We start from the raw sequence: 19398 nt of genomic DNA, 5'->3' as shown, positions 1-19398 counted from the left end.
GTCTCTTCTACATCAACATGTGTCCCCTCTTCTTCATGTCTCTTCTTACATCAACATGTGTCCCCTCTTCTTCATGTCTCTTCTTCATCAACATGTGTCCCCTTCTCCATGTCTCTTCTACATCAAACATGTGTCCCCTCTTCTTCATGTCTCTTCTACATCAACATGTGTCCCTCTTCTCCATGTCTCTTCTACATCAAACATGTGTCCCCTCTTCTTCATGTCTCTTCTACATCAACATGTGTCCCCTCTTCTTCATGTCTCTTCTACATCAACATGTGTCCCCTCTTCTCATGTCTCTTCTACATCAACATGTGTCCCCTCTTCTTCATGTCTCTTCTACATCAACATGTGTCCCTCTTCTTCTCTCCTACATCAACATGTGTCCCCTCTTCTTCATGTCTCTTCTACATCAACATGTGTCCCCTTCTTCTTCATGTTCTTCTACATCAACATGTGTACCCCCTCCTTCTCTCATGTCTCTTCTACATCAACATGTGTCCCCCGTCTCTTCATGTCTCTAATCACATGTGTCTCCTCTTCTTCATGTCTACAAACATGGTCCCCTCTTCTTCTTGTCTGTTCTACATCAACAGTGTCCCCTCTTCTTCATGTCTCTTCTACATCAACATGTGTCCCCTCTTCTTCATGTCTCTTCTACATCAACATGTGTCCCCCTCGTCTTCATGTCTCTCATCAACATGTGTCCCCTCTTTCTTCATGTCTCTACATCAAACATGTGTCCCCTCTTCTTCATGTCTCTTCTTCATCAACATGTGTCCCCTCTTCTGCAATGTCTCTTCTACATCAACATGTGTCCCCTCTTCTTCATGTCTCTTCTACATCAACATGTGTCCCCTCTTCTTCATGTCTCTTCTACATCAACATGTGTCCCCTCTTCTTCATGTCTCTACATCAAATGTGTCCCCTCTTCTTCATGTCTCTACATCAACATGTGTCCCCTCTTCTTCATGTCTCTTCTTACATCAACATGTGTCCCCTCTTCTTCATGTCTCTTCTACATCAACATGTGTCCCCCTCTCTTCATGTCTCTTCTACATCAACATGTGTCCCCTCTTCTTCAATGTCTCTCTACATCAACATGTGTCCCCTCTTCTTCCATGTCTCTTCTACATCAACATGTGTCCCCTCTTCTTCATGTCTCTTCTACATCAACATGTGTCCCCTCTTCTTCATGTCTCTTCTTACATCAACACGTGTCCCCTCTTCTTCATGTCTCTTCTACATCAACACTGTGTCCCCTCTTCTTCATGTCTCTTCTTACATCAACATGTGTCCCCTCTTCTTCATGTCTCTCTACATCAACATGTGTCCCCTCTTCTTCATGTCTCTTCTACATCAACATGTGTCCCCTCTTCTTCATGTCTCTTCTACATCAACACTGTGTCCCCTCTTCTTCATGTCTCTCTTCTACATCAACATGTGTCCCCTCTTCTTCATGTCTCTTCTATCAACATGTGTCCCCTCTTCTTCATTCTCTACATGTGTCCCCTCTTCTTCATGTCTCTTCTACATCAAACATGTGTCCCCTCTTCTTCATGTCTCTACATCAACATGTGTCCCCTCTTCTTCATGTCTCTTCTTCATCAACATGTGTCCCCTCTTCTTCGTGTCTCTTCTACATCAACATGTGTCCCCTCTTCTTCATGTCTCTTCTACATCAACATGTCCCCTCTTCTTCATGTCTCTTCTACATCAACATGTGTCCCCTCTTCTTCATGTCTCTACATCAACATGTGTCCCCTCTTCTTCATGTCTCTTCTTCATCAACATGTGTCCCCTCTTCTTCGTGTCTCTTCTACATCAACATGTGTCCCCTCTTCTCCATGTCTCTTCTCCATCAACATGTGTCCCCTCTTCTTCATGTCTCTACATCAACATGTGTCCCCTCTTCTTCATGTCTCTTCTACATCAACATGTGTCCCCTCTTCTTCATGTCTCTTCTACATCAACATGTGTCCCCTCTTCTTCATGTCTCTTCTACATCAACATGTGTCCCCTCTTCTTCATGTCTCTTCTACATCAACATGTGTCCCCTCTTCTTCATGTCTCTTCTACATCAACATGTGTCCCCTTCTTCTTCATGTCTCTTCTACATCAACATGTGTCCCCTCTTCTTCATGTCTCTTCTACATCAACATGTGTCCCCTCTTCTTCACGTCTCTTCTACATCAACATGTGTCCCCTCTTCTTCACGTCTCTTCTACATCAACATGTGTCCCCTCGTCTCATGTCTCTACATCAACATGTGTCCCCTCTTCTTCATGTCTCTTCTACATCAACATGTGTCCCCTCTTCTCCATGTCTCTTCTCCATCAACATGTGTCCCCTCTTCTTCATGTCTCTACATCACATGTGTCCCCTTCTTCTGTCATGTCTCTTCCACATCAACATGTGTCCCCTCTTCTTCATGTCTCTTCCAATCAACATGTGTCCCCTCTTCTTCATGTCTCTTCCACATCAACATGTGTCCTCTCTTCTCCATGTCTCTTCTACATCAACATGTGTCCCCTCTTCTTCATGTCTCTTCTACATCAACATGTGTCCCCTCTTCTTCATGTCTCTTCTACATCAACATGTGTCCCCTCTTCTCCATGTCTCTTCTCCATCAACATGTGTCCCCTCTTCTTCATGTCTCTACATCAACATGTGTCCCCTCTTCTTCATGTCTCTTCTACATCAACATGTGTCTCCTCTTCTTCATGTCTCTTCTACATCAACATGTGTCCTCTCTGTTTTGTCTTGTGTAACCATTAGCCAATCAGCAACCAAGGTAACCCCCCCCCCCCCTCTTATCACCTGAATCTCCTCTAGAGCACCATTGAGTTCTTTGTAACTAAATCTCTCTCAGAGGGGCGTGGGGAGGGGCTCCTTATTTTCATCTAAAGTAACAGACAGAGAATCAGCACTTTGGAAACTCTGGTTTCAGACAGAGGGTGAAAGGAGCTGCTGCAGCACAGGCAGAATGAACATTAAAGCATGGAGACATGTCACAGTAGAGACACTAAATGGATTTACACATTTCTTTAAGCTTTCCTCAGTTATTTGCAGCAACTAGTTCTTAAGCCGTCATATTGTTTGTTTTCCTATATCTCTCAGATCTGTTGACTGCAGTACATCCCTCAGGTATCAAGTAGCTTGTGTGAGAGGATTGGTAACTAACCACTGACCTGAGAGCTGACATGTCCTCCTGGGTTATTCATTAGACGCCTCAATGGGATTATCTGATTCCTACACTGTTACATGATGCTCTTTAATCAATTAGAAAGTGATATCTTACACCTAGGATTGCCTCATCATGTTCAAAGCCCTAAAACAGGTAATTAGTCACATTGAATTCAGTCGAGGTGGTCACAACTAGTGTTCCTTTCGTCGACTAAAACTATGACGAAATATGTTCGTCAACGACCTTTTTTTCCATGACTAAAACGAGACGATGACGAGACGGCACAGACGGCAGTAAACAATAACTAACTAAATCAACATGCAATATCGTTGACGAAAAGTGACGAGACGAAAATGTAGTTTACTAAATAAAAACTTTGCCAAAATCTCTCTTTACTTTCGTAAAATGAGGAGACGAAATATTATCAAAGATAACGTTACATCTGATAGTCAGTTTTTCTCCCAGCGCGGCGGCACATTTGAATAACACCGGGCAGTGGCACAATATGAACTGTCAGGAAGACTCGGATCTAACGAACCTTATTTAACAGAAAGGAAAATGCCCCCCCCCCCCCTGTCAGAAGGGAAGCAATGTGGCCGTTCCACAGCTGGTAAAAACACCACAAACCTGACCAGGTACTCTCTGCAAAGCTGCTTTCTTCATCATTCAACCCGTCATTCATCAAATAGGGACAAGATATAATCTTATTGGGAAATAAGTTTGACTAAAATGACAAATTATTGGTTTTGGCTAGTTTGACTGAAATGTTCTGTTCTGATGACTAAAAAAGACTCAACAGTTTTCATTGACAAAAAGTAGACTCAAATAATGAGTTTTCTTTGACTAAAATAAGACTAAAATGCTCAGACTTTTAGTCGACTAAATCTTGACTAAACAAAAACAGGATGAATGTGATTAAGTATGACTAAAACTAAATAAAAAAATAGCTGACAAAATGAGCACTCGTCACAACACACATGTTTGAGATTATATAAGGAAAGGTTTGAAAAGTGTTGACTTATTTTGTAGTTTTCTAATTTGATGAGTTATGAGTTGAACGCTAACTCAATTGCTTGAATCTGGGGATTAAGTAGAGCCACTGCTCCGTCAACAACAATCATGAAATAATTGTATTTCTTTACTTTAGATCACACTTAAATAAGGCTCACACACCTGATGTCTGTTCCCCCTTTATTTAACTTCCATTTAGTTGATACCTGATGTTTTGTATTCTTCTGATTATTCCCCAGGTCGGAGCTCACTTCCTGGAGACGGTTGTTCGACAGTTTGACGAAGTGTACAAGAACCCTTCGGAAACCAAGGAGTGCGACAACCTGATCTCCATCATCTGCCACCTATACAACTTCCAGGTGGTTCACTCGGTGCTCGTTTTCGATATCCTCAAACACCTGGTGGGAGACTTCAGGGAGAAGGACATCGAGCTGGTTCTTCTCGTGCTGAGGAACGTCGGCTTCGCTCTGAGGAAAGACGACGCTCTGGCCCTCAAAGAGCTCATCTGTGAGGGACAGAGAAAAGCTGGAGAAGTGGGGACAAAGTTCCAGGATCAGACCAGGGTAACAACAACACTTTGTACTTTAAAGAGGCCCTATGCTGCTGTTTGGGGGGATATGATTGACAGTTCTGAGATGAGTATGTCAATTAAAGCGTTTTTCCATTGTGTGATGAGGATTTTTTAGCAAGCCACTTACTAGAGAAGACAATCTAGCTTATCTCATAAGTTGATATGCATGTATTGATTTTTGCCCTATAGGTGCGCTTCATGCTGGAGACCATGCTCGCTCTGAAGAACAACGACATGAGGAAAATCCCCGGATACGATCCTGAACCCATGGAGAAACTGAGGAAGCTGCAGAGGACTCTGGTGGGTCATTTAGTATTTAATAATTACAACATCACTATATCTAAATGTAACATATCCTCATTTCACTACATTAGTAAAAACTCCTCGCATTTCCTGCTACTTTGCGCTTCTACTCGGCCGATATTGTACTTTCTACTCCCCTTCATTTAATCAGACATCCCATTTACTTTGCATATACAGATTATTAGCTCATACAAAATATAAACCACTTATGAATAAACATTGAAATATAATTATAGGTTAAGATATCAGTAGCAGGAGTAGATGTGAGTACTTCTCCTGCAGCGTATATGATACTAAACATGGCTTTTGTGTTCTTTCAATGTTGTTGTCATACTAGCTTCTGACCACCAGGGGGAGCCAGAGCACCACTTTTACACACCGAAGTCTAACATTTTCCCTCGACCTCAAATCAGATTCCTGTTACATTTTAAAAAAAAAATATATATATATATATAGGAGTCACAAAAATGATGAAACAAAGTCACAACAAATAAAATAAATATATAAACATACATACATGCCCAGAAAACAAGAAATGAACAAAATAATACATAGTCATCCCTATAGAGCTTAGCCATCATTCCTTGGCCTAGGAAGAACTGTCAGAAATATGTCGGATGTTCTAGGCCCGACATATTGGAGGAAATCAAACCATCTCTGATCCTAAATATCTTGGTTTGTTCTTGTTCCTCCAGGTGCAGCGCCGAGCAGGAGGCAGTGACATGAAGCTGAGGGTCTCTCTGGATAATCTCCTGGCAGCAGATCAGATCGGGCGATGGTGGATCGTCGGGTCCTCGTGGAGCGGAGCGCCGATGATCGGAGAGCAAAACGCCTCCAAAGAGACTGAAGGAAAGGTACAGGAAGCACACGACACACATCCAAACAAGACCAATTAAAGGAGAACGTTGCTAATTAAACGCTAATCCAAAAAACCCACAGAGAAAACTTTACGTGACATTTCCACTAAATCTTGACTTGCAGTTTTTCACACCAGTTTTTTTTAAAGGTCCCGTGTCACGGCCATTTCTACTGATCATATTTCCATAGTTCAGGTCGACTAGAATAGATTCACATTGTTCAATGTTCCAAACTCACATTGGTTTCTCACAGCATCTCTGTATAGTCTGTGTATTCACTCTCTGTCCTAAACGGCTTGTTGGAGCTCCTGCCCCCCCCCCCCCCCCCTCCCTGTGAGCCCAGGCCGTCTGCGAGACAGCGAAAGCCAGCCCGAACACAAACACACACCCGCAGCCTGGCTGGGAGTTTGTGTGTGTGCCCAGGCTGAGTTCCGCGGTGTCTCGCCGACCCCACACCAGTGAGCCAGCTCACAGTGTCCCGCTCCTCGCAGCAGCAAGCCTCGCAAACGTCCGCCGTGTTGGTGTGTGTGTGTGTGGTTTGTTGTGTGGTGTGTGTGTGTGTGTGTGTGGTGTGTTGGTGTGTGTGTGTGTGTGTGTGTGTGTGTGTGTGTGTGTGTGTGTGTGTGTGTGTGTGTGTGTGTGTGTGTGTGTGTGTGTGTGTGTGTGTGTGTGTGTGTGTGTGTGTGTGTGTGTGTGTGTGTGTGGTGTGTGTGTGTGTGTGTGTGTGTGTGTGTGTGTGTGTGTGTGTGTGTGTGTGTGTGTGTGTGTGTGTGTGTGTGTGTGTGTGTGTGTGTGTGTGTGTGTGTGTGTGTGTGTGTGTGTGTGTGTGTGTGTCCGCGGATTGGTCCAAACGTAACGGCTCCGCGGACGTAACGGCCTTCTCTGTGTTAGAGTTTTACTCGCTGCAGGGTTTACTTTGAGGCTTTGTGACTCTGCAGAACGTTGACATGCAGAAAAAGCTTCATGACACAAGTGGACGGGTCAGAACCAGAAAAGCATGACATGGGACCTTTAAGAGAGTCTTGATGAGAGGGTTGATTATTCTGTCACATTATGAGTCTCTTTACACACAGGGACACATAATTATAAGATAAGAAGTACATTTTTGCATATATTATTATTATTGTATGTAAAAGATACGGTTTATTTGGTTAATTAGTTTTAGGTCCTATATATACTCATGTTGCTTTATTGGAGACGTTTTTCATTGCCATAACTACACTAGCTACTGTGCACAGGACAATAAAGCCTTGCATTGCATTTGATTGACCTTTTTTAAGTGTCTTTGTTCCTGTTTCAGTTCAGCGCTAAAGTCTTGGACCTGGCGAGGAAACAGAGGATGAACACTGAAGTCAGGAGGAACATCTTCTGTGTGGTGATGACCAGCGAGGACTTCATGGATGCTTTTGAGAAACTGATCAGGTCTGCCATCACTTCACTGTGTTTGAACTGGAGATATATATACTCCTACCAGGGTTCATTTCGGCAGCTATTTCAGATTTAGTCTTTAGATGGAAATGGTTATTAGTTTTAGTCCTTTTTATCCAACTCAAAACGTTTTAGTCGATGAAAAATCATTACATTTTAGTCCAAATGTTTTCACTCTTTAAACTAATTGATTTAGGCAAATACAGGTATCTGAAATTGGAATCAAGGTGACAGTATCAAGTGTCTGTACTTGTGTAGTGACGTGTGCAGAATCCCAGCTAATTCAACCAATAACAGGGATGCATTTTGACGGACAATTGGGGGAAAATATCCTGCATTTTGAATGTCCGATAGTCCAGCATTAACACCTTAGTCTCGTCTCATCATAGTTTTTATAATCAAAAATCTATTTTTAGCTCGTCATCGTCTCGTCTTAGTCGTGTAAAAAAGGTCGTTGACGAACATTTTTCGTCATAGTTTTCGTTGACGAAATGAACACTACATATGAGATGCTTGTTTTAAAGCCTGTCTGTCTGCTGTGTGTTAGGATGGGTCTGAAGGACAAGCAGGAGAGAGAGATCGTTAACGTGCTGATGGACTGCTGTCTGCAGGAGAAAACATTCAACGGTTATTACGCCGTGCTGGGAGAGAAATTCTGTTCTCACGACCGACGATTCCAGGTATTTAAGAGATGCTAAAACCCAGATAATTACCTCTGAGGAAGATAACAAACATACCTTTCACAAACACAGATAAACAGGCAGTGTTTAAACTCTCCAGAACCGTATCAAACCACAACATCCTCAAATAAACTGCACTCAGATTAGATAGATAGATGTGTCCACCAGAGATGTTAAAGTACACTCATCCTGTACTCAAGTAGAAGTACAGATACTCGTGTTTTAAAAATACTCTGGTGAAAGTAGAAGTACTGACTAAACTTCTTTCCTCAAGTGAAAGTAAAGAGGCTTTGAAATGTACTTCAGTAAAAAGTACCCATAACTAGCAGCTGCTTTAAAGAGTACCTGACCTCCCTTTATATTAATAGAACAATAATGTCATTGTTAGCTAATGAATGTTTCCATGCTGAACAACGGCAACATGACAACGTTTCCATTGGTCCCTCTTCTTTAGAGAAGACCAGGAAATGATGGATACACGGATCGTGTTCCAATCAATAGGCACGCAATGACTCTAAAGAATAATGATCACGCACCAAACACACATTCAGACTAAAGGAACCAGCTGTTTGGAAAATGAGAGAAGTAGAAAGTACAAGTATTTGTGTTCAACATGTGAGAAGTAGAAAGTACAGGTATTTGGGTTCAACATGTAAGAAGTAGAAAGTACAGGTATTTGAGTTCAACATGTGAGAAGTAGAAAGTACAGGTATTTGAGTTCAACATGTAAGAAGTAGAAAGTACAGGTATTTGAGTGTCAACATGTGAGAATAGAAAGTACAGGTATTTGAGTTCAACATGTAAGAAGTAGAAAGTACAGGTATTTGAGTTCAACATGTAAGAAGTAGAAAGTACAGGTATTTGAGTTTAACATGTAAGAAGTAGAAAAGTACAGGTATTTGTGTCAACATGTAAGAAGTAGAAAGTACAGGTATTTGAGTTTAACATGTAAGACGTAGAAAAGTACAGGTATTTGAGTTCAACATGTAAGAAGTAGAAAGTACAGGTATTTGAGTTCAACATGTGAGAAGTAGAAGTACAGGTATTTATAGTTCAACCTGTAAGAAGTAGAAAGTACAGGTATTTGAGTTCAACATGTAAGAAGTAGAAAGTACAGGTATTTGAGTTCAACATGTGAGAAGTAGAAAGTACAGGTATTTGAGTTCAACATGTAGAAGTAGAAAGTACAGGTATTTGAGTTCAACATGTAAGAAGTAGAAAGTACAGTATTTGAGTTCAACATGTGAGAAGTAGAAAGTACAGGTATTTGTGTTCAACATGTAAGAAGTAGAAAGTACAGGTATTTGTGTTCAACATGTAAGAAGTAGAAAGTACAGGTATTGTAGTTCAACATGTAAGAAGTAGAAAGTACAGGTATTTGTGTTCAACATGTGAGAAGTAGAAAGTACAGGTATTTGTAGTTTCAACATGTAAGAAGTAGAAAGTACAGGTATTTGAGTTCAACATGTGAGAGTAAAGTACAGTATTTCACATGTACAGGTATTTGTGTTCAACATGTGAGAAGTAGAAAGTACAGGTATTTGAGTTCAACATGTGAGAAGTAGAAAGTACAGGTATTTGAGTTCAACAGGTGAAGAAGTAGAAAGTACAGGTATTTGAGTTCAACATGTGAGAAGTAGAAAGTACAGGTATTTGGGTTCAACATGTAAGAAGTAGAAAGTACAGGTATTTGAGTTCAACATGTAAGAAGTAGAAAGTACAGGTATTTGTGTTCAACATGTAAGAAGTAGAAAGTACAGGTATTTGAGTTCAACATGTGAGAAGTAGAAAGTACAGGTATTTGAGTTCAACATGTAAGAAGTAGAAAGTACAGGGATTTGAGTTCAACATGTGAGAAGAAGAAAGTACAGGTATTGGAGTTCAACATGTAAGAAGTAGAAAGTACAGGTATTTGATGTTCAACATGTAAGAAGTAGAAAGTACAGGTATTTGATGTTCAACATGTAAGAAGTAGAAGTACAGGTATTTGAGTTCAACATGTAAGAAGTAGAAAGTACAGGTATTTGAGTTCAACATGTAAGAAGTAGAAAGTACAGGTATTTGAGTTCAACATGTAAGAAGTAGAAAGTACAGGTATTTGGGTTCAACATGTAGAGAAGTAGAAAGTACAGGTATTTGAGTTCAACATGTAAGAAGTAGAAAGTACAGGTATTTGAGTTCAACATGTAAGAAGTAGAAAGTACAGGTATTTGAGTTCAACATGTAAGAAGTAGAAAGTACAGGTATTTGAGTTCAACATGTAAGAAGTAGAAAGTACAGGTATTTGTTGTTCAACATGTAAGAAGTAGAAAGTACAGGTATTTGAGTTTCAACATGTAAGAAGTAGAAAGTACAGGTATTTGAGTTCAACATGTGAGAAGTAGAAAGTACAGGTATTTGGGTTCAACATGTAGAAGTAGAAAGTACAGGTATTTGGGTTCAACATGTAAGAAGTAGAAAGATCCGGTATTTTGAGTTCAACATGTGAGAAGTAGAAAGTACAGGTATTTGAGTTCAACATGTAAGATTAGTAGAAAGTACAGGTATTTGTGTTCAACATGTGAGAAGTAGAAAGTACAGGTATTTGAGTTCAACATGTAAGAAGTAGAAAGTACAGGTAATTTGAGTTCAACATGTGAGAAGTAGAAAGTACAGGTATTTGTGTTCAAACATGTGAGAAGTAGAAAAGTACAGGTATTTGTGTTCAACATGTGAGAAGTAGAAAGTACAGGTATTTGAGTTCAACATGTAAGAAGTAGAAAGTACAGGTATTTGAGTTCAACATGTGAGAAGTAGAAAGTACAGGTATTTGAGTTCAACATGTAAGAAGTAGAAAGTACAGGTATTTGTGTTCAACATGTAAGAAGTAGAAAGTACAGGTATTTGAGTTCAACATGTAAGAAGTAGAAAGTACAGGTATTTGAGTTCAACATGTAAGAAGTAGAAAGTACAGGTATTTGAGTTCAACATGTGAGAAGTAGAAAGTACAGGTATTTGAGTTCAACATGTGAGAAGTAGAAAGTACAGGTATTTGTGTTCAACATGTAAGAAGTAGAAAGTACAGGTATTTGTGTTCAACATGTGAGAAGTAGAAAGTACAGGTATTTGAGTTCAACATGTGAGAAGTAGAAAGTACAGGTATTTGTGTTCAACATGTAAGAAGTAGAAAGTACAGGTATTTGAGTTCAACATGTGAGAAGTAGAAAGTACAGGTATTAGAGTTCAACATGTGAGAAGTAGAAAGTACAGGTATTTGAGTTCAACATGTAAGAAGTAGAAAGTACAGGTATTTGAGTTCAACATGTAAGAAGTAGAAAGTACAAGTATTTGAGTTCAACATGTGAGAAGTAGAAAGTACAGGTATTTGAGTTCAACATGTAAGAAGTAGAAAGTACAGGTATTTGTGTTCAACATGTAAGAAGTAGAAAGTACAGGTATTGAGTTCAACATGTAAGAAGTAGAAAGTACAAGTATTTGAGTTCAACATGTGAGAAGTAGAAAGTACAGGTATTTGTGTTCAACATGTAAGAAGTAGAAAGTACAGGTATTTGTGTTCAACATGTAAGAAGTAGAAAGTACAGGTATTTGTGTTCAACATGTAAGAAGTAGAAAGTACAGGTATTTGAGTTCAACATGTAAGAAGTAGAAAGTACAAGTATTTGAGTTCAACATGTGAGAAGTAGAAAGTACAGGTATTTGAGTTCAACATGTAAGAAGTAGAAAGTACAGGTATTTGAGTTCAACATGTAAGAAGTAGAAAGTACAGGTATTTGAGTTCAACATGTAAGAAGTAGAAAGTACAGGTATTTGTGTTCAACATGTAAGAAGTAGAAAGTACAGGTATTTGAGTTCAACATGTAAGAAGTAGAAAGTACAGGTATTTGAGTTCAACATGTAAGAAGTAGAAAGTACAGGTATTTGGGTTCAACATGTTAGAAGTAGAAAGTACAGGTATTTGAGTTCAACATGTAAGAAGTAGAAAGTACAGGTATTTGAGTTCAACATGTAAGAAGTAGAAAGTACAGGTATTTGTGTTCAACATGTAAGAAGTAGAAAGTACAGGTATTTGAGTTCAAACATGTAAGAAGTAGAAAGTACAGGTATTTGTGTTCAACATGTAAGAGTAAAAGTCATCAGAAAAATAAGTAGTGGAGTAAAGTACTGATACCAGAAACATGTACTTAAGTACAGCAACAAAGTATTTGTACTTCCCACCTCTGGTGACCACCCACTCTGTTAAACTGTGTGTGACCCTCTGTGCTCCTTCACTTCACCTCCTCTTCACACCCTTATTATTTGACTCTAACTGAGACTTCAAACAATGGAGGGAGGAAGAGAAAACCTTTCCTACTTTGCTTTAGTAAACCAGGTTCATATCAGAGACGGATGAGCATTGTCTTCATCAAAGAGCTGCTGGGAACGGTTTTTTTTTCACATGTAAGCTGGGTCTGGAGGAGAGGGTTGTGTCACTATGTTTCAAGCTTCAAGGCTGTATGGTCATTTGCTCAGCAGCTACAGTGTAGTTTTTGGTATGAAGTCCCAGGCTCCTCCAACACTGATATATATATATATATATATATATATATGACATGGAACAAATAAAACAGATAAAGGCAAGTTTATTTAAATAGCACTTTTCAACACAAGACAATTCAAAGTGCTTTACAAAAATGAAAGTCCTTAAAGGTCCCATGTCGTGGCCATTTGCATTGTTGAGGGTCTACTAGAATATATTCACATTGTTCAATGTTCCAAACTCTCATTGGTTTCTCACAGCATCTCTGTAAAGTCTGTGTATTCACTCTCTGTCCCACACGGCTTGTTGGAGCTCCTGCCCCTCCCCCCCCTGTGATCCCAGTGGCCGTCTGCGAGACAAAGCGAAACCCAGCCCGAACACACACACACACCCGCAGTCTGGCTGGGAGTTTGTGTGTGTGTCCAGTAGGGCTGTGCAATTAATCGTATTTTAATCGTGATTACGATTATGGCTTGCGACGATTATGAAAACAGCATAATTGACAAAATACGTTATTTGCTGGGTGCGCTTTCGCCCCTCCCTAAAAGCCCACTCGGCCACGTGGGAGTGACATGTGTTGTGAGTGTTCAGCGCGAGCGAAGATGTCAGAACAAGAGCAGCAACTCGTTAAAAAGAAGGGTAAAACTATTTCCACTATTTGCAAGTACTTTGCCATTACATTTCACATCGCTAAAGATATGTGTCCAGTTAGCACTGTTAGCAACCAGGGCTTTAAGCAACTTGTCAACACGTTGGAGCAAGCGTTACGCGATGCCGTCTCGGTATTATTTCAGCAGGTCTGCGCTGCCTGCGACTATATGACAAATGCCGTGGGGAAGTTGAGAGAGATGTGGCTTCAGCTGACTACTTTGCCTACCACAACAGACCTATGGTCTAGCCCAGGGGTGCCCATTAGTCGATCGCGAGATGTGTCTAAAAATAGAACAACAATATTCTGTTTTATCGTTAATGTCCTGTAACATAATCTTCCTGTGCCAGAATAATGCACTTGAACGCATCAAAGCTTTGTGATTGGCCGGCGTCACCCCATGTGTCGGGGCGTGGCTGAGGGTCTTCAGTACAGGTGGCAATATCGTCCCCTGCCTGCGCTCATCTCTGAAACCAGACCATGTAAACAGCCTGGTGTTTCTTGCGAACAATCTTTAAGAGATGACACGAGCAGCCCTACCAGCATTTGCCATGGTGGCCTAAACATTTTTATTTGGTCTTAAATTGTTGTTCAACATTTATTTCCTGTTACTTCTGGATCATGACGGTGGGCCAGCCTTCAACGTTTAACTGAGTGGAATATGTTGAATATGTTTTACCAACATGTTGGCTATATGTTAAGGAGTGTTCAGTAGGTTGTGACAGTGCACTGCAACATGTTGGATTTAATTTATTTTGGTCTAATTTATTTTTATTTATCATATTAATATATGTTTAGTATGGTTTTGGAAGTGCGCTCCAACACATTTGTTGATCTTGTTTATTGGTAAAATATTATTTGTTTTAAAGTTCAATAAATGGTCAATGAATAATCGTCAAAATAATCGTGATATCAATTATTGACAAAATAATCGTGATTATGATTTTTGCCATAATCGCACACCCCTAGTGTCCAGGCTGAGTTCCGCGGTGCCGACCCCACACCATGCTTGCATGATTATTTATTTCTAGTCTTTTAATTTCTCTAATGTAAAATGCCTTGTCTTTTTATGCTGCTGCGACGCAAACATTTCCCAAATTGTGATCAATAAAGTAGTTCTTATAGTATCTCATTCTCCAAGATGACGTTCCACTGTAACTTTTATTCATGTTCCTTTTTGTTATTCATGTTTTTATTATCTTTGAGTGTTTTTCAATGCCATTGTATAATGTTTCTGCTGCACTATTTCTTAATGTCTTTCATGTGTTGAAAGCACTTTGAATAGCTTTGTGTTGAAAGCGTTCTTTGATATACTGTCCTATATGTCTAACATCTATCCATCTCTCAACTGTATTCCCTTTACTCTCCTAGATGACGTTCCAGTTCAGCCTGTGGGATAAGTTCAGAGATCTGTCCAGTCTTCCCAGCAGCACTTTCTCCAACCTGGTGCAGCTGGTCTCTCACTTCCTGCAGAAGAAGTGCCTCTCGCTCTCCATTCTCAAAGTAAGGGACAAGTCCTGTGTACATTTTATATATTTGTTGTGCGTGTGTAAATGAACTAAACCTGTGTGTTTCGAGATGTTTGTTAGGGTGTTACCCAAAAGAACACAACATACGGAAGAGAGAACAGAACACGCATGATAGCACTTTTTAATGGAGAAATGTTACAGGGGGTCCGCGGGGTCTTAAAAGTTGATAAATCAATTTAGCGAAAATTAAGGCTATTAAAAAATATTAAACGGCATTTTCCAAGGTATTCCATTTTGTAGCTTGTTTTCAATAAGTATATGAATGGTCCAAAGAGGTTGTATTCTACAGTCTGCCTGAATGTAATCATGGCGTAGGTGTGTAGTGTGATTCTGTAGTTTATTGATGGCATCCCGTTGGGTTTGACGTCATCTGAACAGGACATCGCACGCTCACTGCTTGATAGCGCGCGAAGCTCCGTTTACGCCGGTTGTTAAACAACATCGTTATGGGGAAATGCAAGTCTGCGTCCAAATGGTTGGAAGATAAGGAGGAAGGACAATCAATACTGTATATAGTCAATGTGAGGTAAAGTGTGTCGCCAAGGGTAACCGGTTAAAACTCAAAGTGGAGATGAGGTCTTAAAATGTATTACATTTGACTTCAGGATTCCTGCAGATACCCTGTGTAAATATATTTAACATGTTCATACAAATGCACAACTTCTTACTGTGATATCTTGTTTCAGTAATTACTTTATCACTTGTATTATTTATTTATTTTATAGACCCTGAGTTAACAGTCCAAGTGTTGGTAAATGGCTAAAAGTACGTCTGCATGTGTCTCATTAATAATAATAATAGATTTATTTTGTAAGCACTTTTACAGGTGCTCAAAGTTGCTTTACAGAGATGAAGAAAAGAACAACAAATAAATAGTCACATTTTAAAATCAAGCAATACAACAATCACACATTAAAAGCCAGATTGAAGAGGTGAGTTTTTTTAAGGTCACAGTTTAAAGGGGACCTATCATGCAAAATGCACTTTGTGATGTCTTCTCTCCATCACCATGTGTCCCCGGTGTGTCAGGGAACTCACGCAGCATCAGGAAATAAAACCCTCTCTCTTTTCCTCCGTACCCAAATCTCTAAAAACGGGGAACAACGGAGCTGATCCAGATTTGCGTCCGATATGACGTAATATCTGAAATGTGGACCCACGGGCCAATCAGAAAGCTGCTATCAGAAACAATGCCCGACTGTTCTGGACGTAATATGGTCGGTGTTTACATTAGCATCGCTAACACTCAGAGCTAACCTGTGCTGGAGAGCATGTGTGTGAAGAAGCAGGAAGTAGAGAGGAACTCACCTTGTAGTATAACCGGCAAGAGAGAAAGCTTTTGAGCTCCAGACTGTTTCAGATCCTTGATAACCCATGATATGGCGTTTCATCACGGCAGCATCTTCCGGCAGAATCTCCCGCTTAAGCTCCGCCCCTCTTTTTTATCAAAACCTTTTTTTTGTTAAAGCTTTATATTTAAAATCAGCACTTTAGAAACAGGAAGTGAAGTAGAGGGATATGAGGCATGGCTAATGGGTGATCTGTTTGGTATTTTGAGCAAAACACTACATAGACATGATTTTTATATATCTGAGATCTATGCTATTGCCTACAAACGGCATGATAGGTGAGCTTTAAAGGAAAACAAGAACTATTAAAAAAAAGTATGGGCCCTTTCCTTAACTATCTGGAACATGCAGATCTGGAGAGGGTCATCAAGCTGGAAATGTTCTTCATTCTGTTATGTCTTGTGGATGTTTGTGTACCGTCTGATATTATGCTAAATCAATAAAGAACCGGTGTGTTTGTGTGCAGGTGATAGAGTTTGGGGAGCTGGATAAAGCCACGGTGCGATTCCTGCGTCAGCTGCTCACCAAACTGCTGAAAGAAATGGAGCCTGAGGAGCTAGTCAGCGTATTTGGAAGGTGAGTTTCAGCGTGCAGCACTTAGTTATTAAGATTCAAGCATGTGAGTTCAAGACACTGATGAATACAGCTTTGAGTCGGTAGCTCAGTTGCAGCATGGATTTGAGATGAATGCAACAAACTGCTAATATGATGCCGTTTGAATAATTACCATGTTCAACATCTTATTCCAGCTTTAGAGCATGCTTAAGCCGGAATAAGACGCATGCACTTGCTTCTCGTAGGTTAGGAGATGTAAGAAAATGCTAAATAAGTGGCACTGAAAAAGGAGACGTGTCTTTGGACCTTGCTAGCACCTCTTGGGCAATGCTAGTTGAGATTTGAGCATGCTGACATGTTTGCAAAGACTAAGCAAACATGATGAGGTCAAACAAGTGTGATGTTTACAACGTTCAATATTTACCGGTTTAGCGGTAAAGAAAGCTTCACTTCTTGTAGGTTTTGAGATGAAAGCATGAAAGTCATTGCTAAAGAAGTTGCACTGAAAAAGAACACTCCTACTGGCTAACACCTCGAGGGTAAAGACTAAGCTAACATGATGGTATTTGGACTAAACTCAGTTTCGATTTACACACGGCATCTATTGCACGTCTGTCCGTCCTGGGAGAGGGATCCCTCCTCTGTTGCTCTCCCTGAGGTTTCTCCCATGTTCCCTTTAAACTGTGGGTTTTCTCTGGAAGTGTTTCCTTGTACGATGTGAGGGTCTAAGGACAGAGGGTCTAAGGACAGAGGGTCTGAGGACAGAGGGTCTAAGGATAGAGGGTCTAAGGACAGAGGGTCTGAGGACAGAGGGTCTGAGGACAGAGGGTCTGAGGACAGAGGGTCTGAGGACAGAGGGTCTAAGGATAGAGGGTCTAAGGACAGAGGGTCTAAGGACAGAGGGTCTAAGGACAGAGGGTCTGAGGACAGAGGGTCTGAGGACAGAGGGTCTGAGGACAGAGGGTCTAAGAACAGAGGGTCTAAGGACAGAGGGTCTAAGGACAGAGGGTCTAATGACAGAGGGTCTGAGGACAGAGGGTCTGAGGACAGAGGGTCTGAGAACAGAGGGTCTGAGAACGGAGGGTCTGAGGACGGAGGGTCTGAGGACGGAGGGTCTGAGGACAGAGGGTCTAAGAACAGAGGGTCTGAGGACGGAAGGTCTGAGGACGGAGGGTCTGAGGACAGAGGGTCTAAGAACAGAGGGTCTGAGGACGGAAGGTCTGAGGACAGAGGGTCTGAGGACAGAGGGTCTGAGGACAGAGGGTCTAAGGACAGAGGGTCTGAGGACAGAGGGTCTGAGGACAGAGGGTCTGAGGACAGAGGGTCTAAGGACAGAGGGTGTCATACTGATATTCTGTACAAACTGTGAAGTCACTGAGACAAATGTAACATTTGTGATATTGGGCTATAAATAAACATTGATTGATTGATTGATTGACTAAGTTCAGTTTCTTCATTTAGCTTTTGAGCATGCTTAGAAGCTTCAATGCAGCAAATGATACAGTGCTTAGCTACAGCTAATATAATGATGTTAAACAATTACAATGTACACAACGTCCATCATCCAATTATAGCATTTAAGTATGCTAACATTTGGTAATTAACGATAAACAAAGCTAGCTGAGACCGAGCAATGCCTGGCGTATATTTGTGCAGGTGGTTGTTATAAAGTATTGGACAGGTTTAGCTTGATATCGGCGCTACATGAACAGGACTACCAGAGAGTCATCCTCTGGACGAGATCTTGGAGAGACCCTAATTGTCTATTCATGCAGCACGACTTACCTGTTGACCTCCATTAACCCCCGGGTGTTAAAACCACTGCTTCCCACCCTGAGAACATCTGACTTCAATGTGTCCCATTGTCTCCGTCCTCCAGGATCTCAGGAATTCCCAAACTAGGAATGCTGCGGGAGGGCTTGAAGCTTTTTATCAGCCACTTCCTGCTGAAGAGCATCAGGAACCAAGGAGCAGCTGAGCAAGCAGAGGAGCTGACGGAGAGAGCCAAGGTCGCATCCAGGGCCATGGAGGCCAAGGAGGTCAAGCTCAAACTGTAACACACACACACACACACACACACACACACACACACACACACACACGAAACTCCAGAAACTCCAGGAGCACGACTGTGGAACCGAAGAAGGACTTGTGTCGTTTCTAGTAGTTAGTCTAGTTACACTCTTACTCAAAACAAAACCTATTACACACACACTCACACACACACACTCACACACACACACACTCACACACATCCTCACACACACACACTCACCAGAAACTCCAGGAGCACGACTGTGGAACAGAAGAAGGACTTGTCATTTCCTTGTAGTTAGAGTCTAGTTACTCATACTCAAAATAAAAACTATGGTACATTACACTCACACACACACACACACACACACACGAAGGACTTGTGTGTCGTTTCCTTGTACATAATTCTAACCATTCATTAAGAAGTGGGCTTTAGAGACGCAGCAGTCCTCACCCATTTGATTTGAACATGTTGCCTCTTGATTCAGATTTATTATCCTGCAATAAATGGCTGTTTATGACAATTTGAAAGCTGTTTTACCCCAAACTCATTGTCCATAATGGTGCTTGTATATATGGAGTGAAAGCTTCAATAAATATCAAACATATTCCCTAAAGCGTTGATGATTTTTGTGGAAAGAAAGGAACTAATTACCGTTTTTCTCCCGCCCTCACGGAGGCAGCTGGAGTACATATTAGTCTAGTTACGCTCTTACTCGACATAAAACC

At 40.9% G+C, this 19398-nt stretch overlaps 1 protein-coding gene across 1 annotated transcript; it reads left to right on the top strand.

Annotated features, from left to right (window-relative positions):
- Positions 1 to 4437: 4437 nt before the first annotated feature.
- Positions 4438 to 19286, top strand: nom1 (nucleolar protein with MIF4G domain 1; the record flags this gene model as incomplete). Its single annotated transcript, XM_034201221.1, is given in 8 exon segments — positions 4438 to 4761; positions 4959 to 5069; positions 5768 to 5926; positions 7230 to 7351; positions 7905 to 8037; positions 14574 to 14705; positions 16547 to 16656; positions 18515 to 19286. Coding segments are annotated over 8 exon segments (1269 nt in total), but the record flags the coding sequence as incomplete, so codon positions are not given.
- Positions 19287 to 19398: the final 112 nt, after the last annotated feature.

This window comes from Gymnodraco acuticeps, unplaced genomic scaffold, assembly GCF_902827175.1.
Source record: "Gymnodraco acuticeps unplaced genomic scaffold, fGymAcu1.1, whole genome shotgun sequence".
Taxonomy (NCBI): domain Eukaryota; kingdom Metazoa; phylum Chordata; class Actinopteri; order Perciformes; family Bathydraconidae; genus Gymnodraco; species Gymnodraco acuticeps.
Note: the sequence above shows the minus strand (reverse complement) of the source record. Positions and strands in the feature narration are given on the sequence as shown.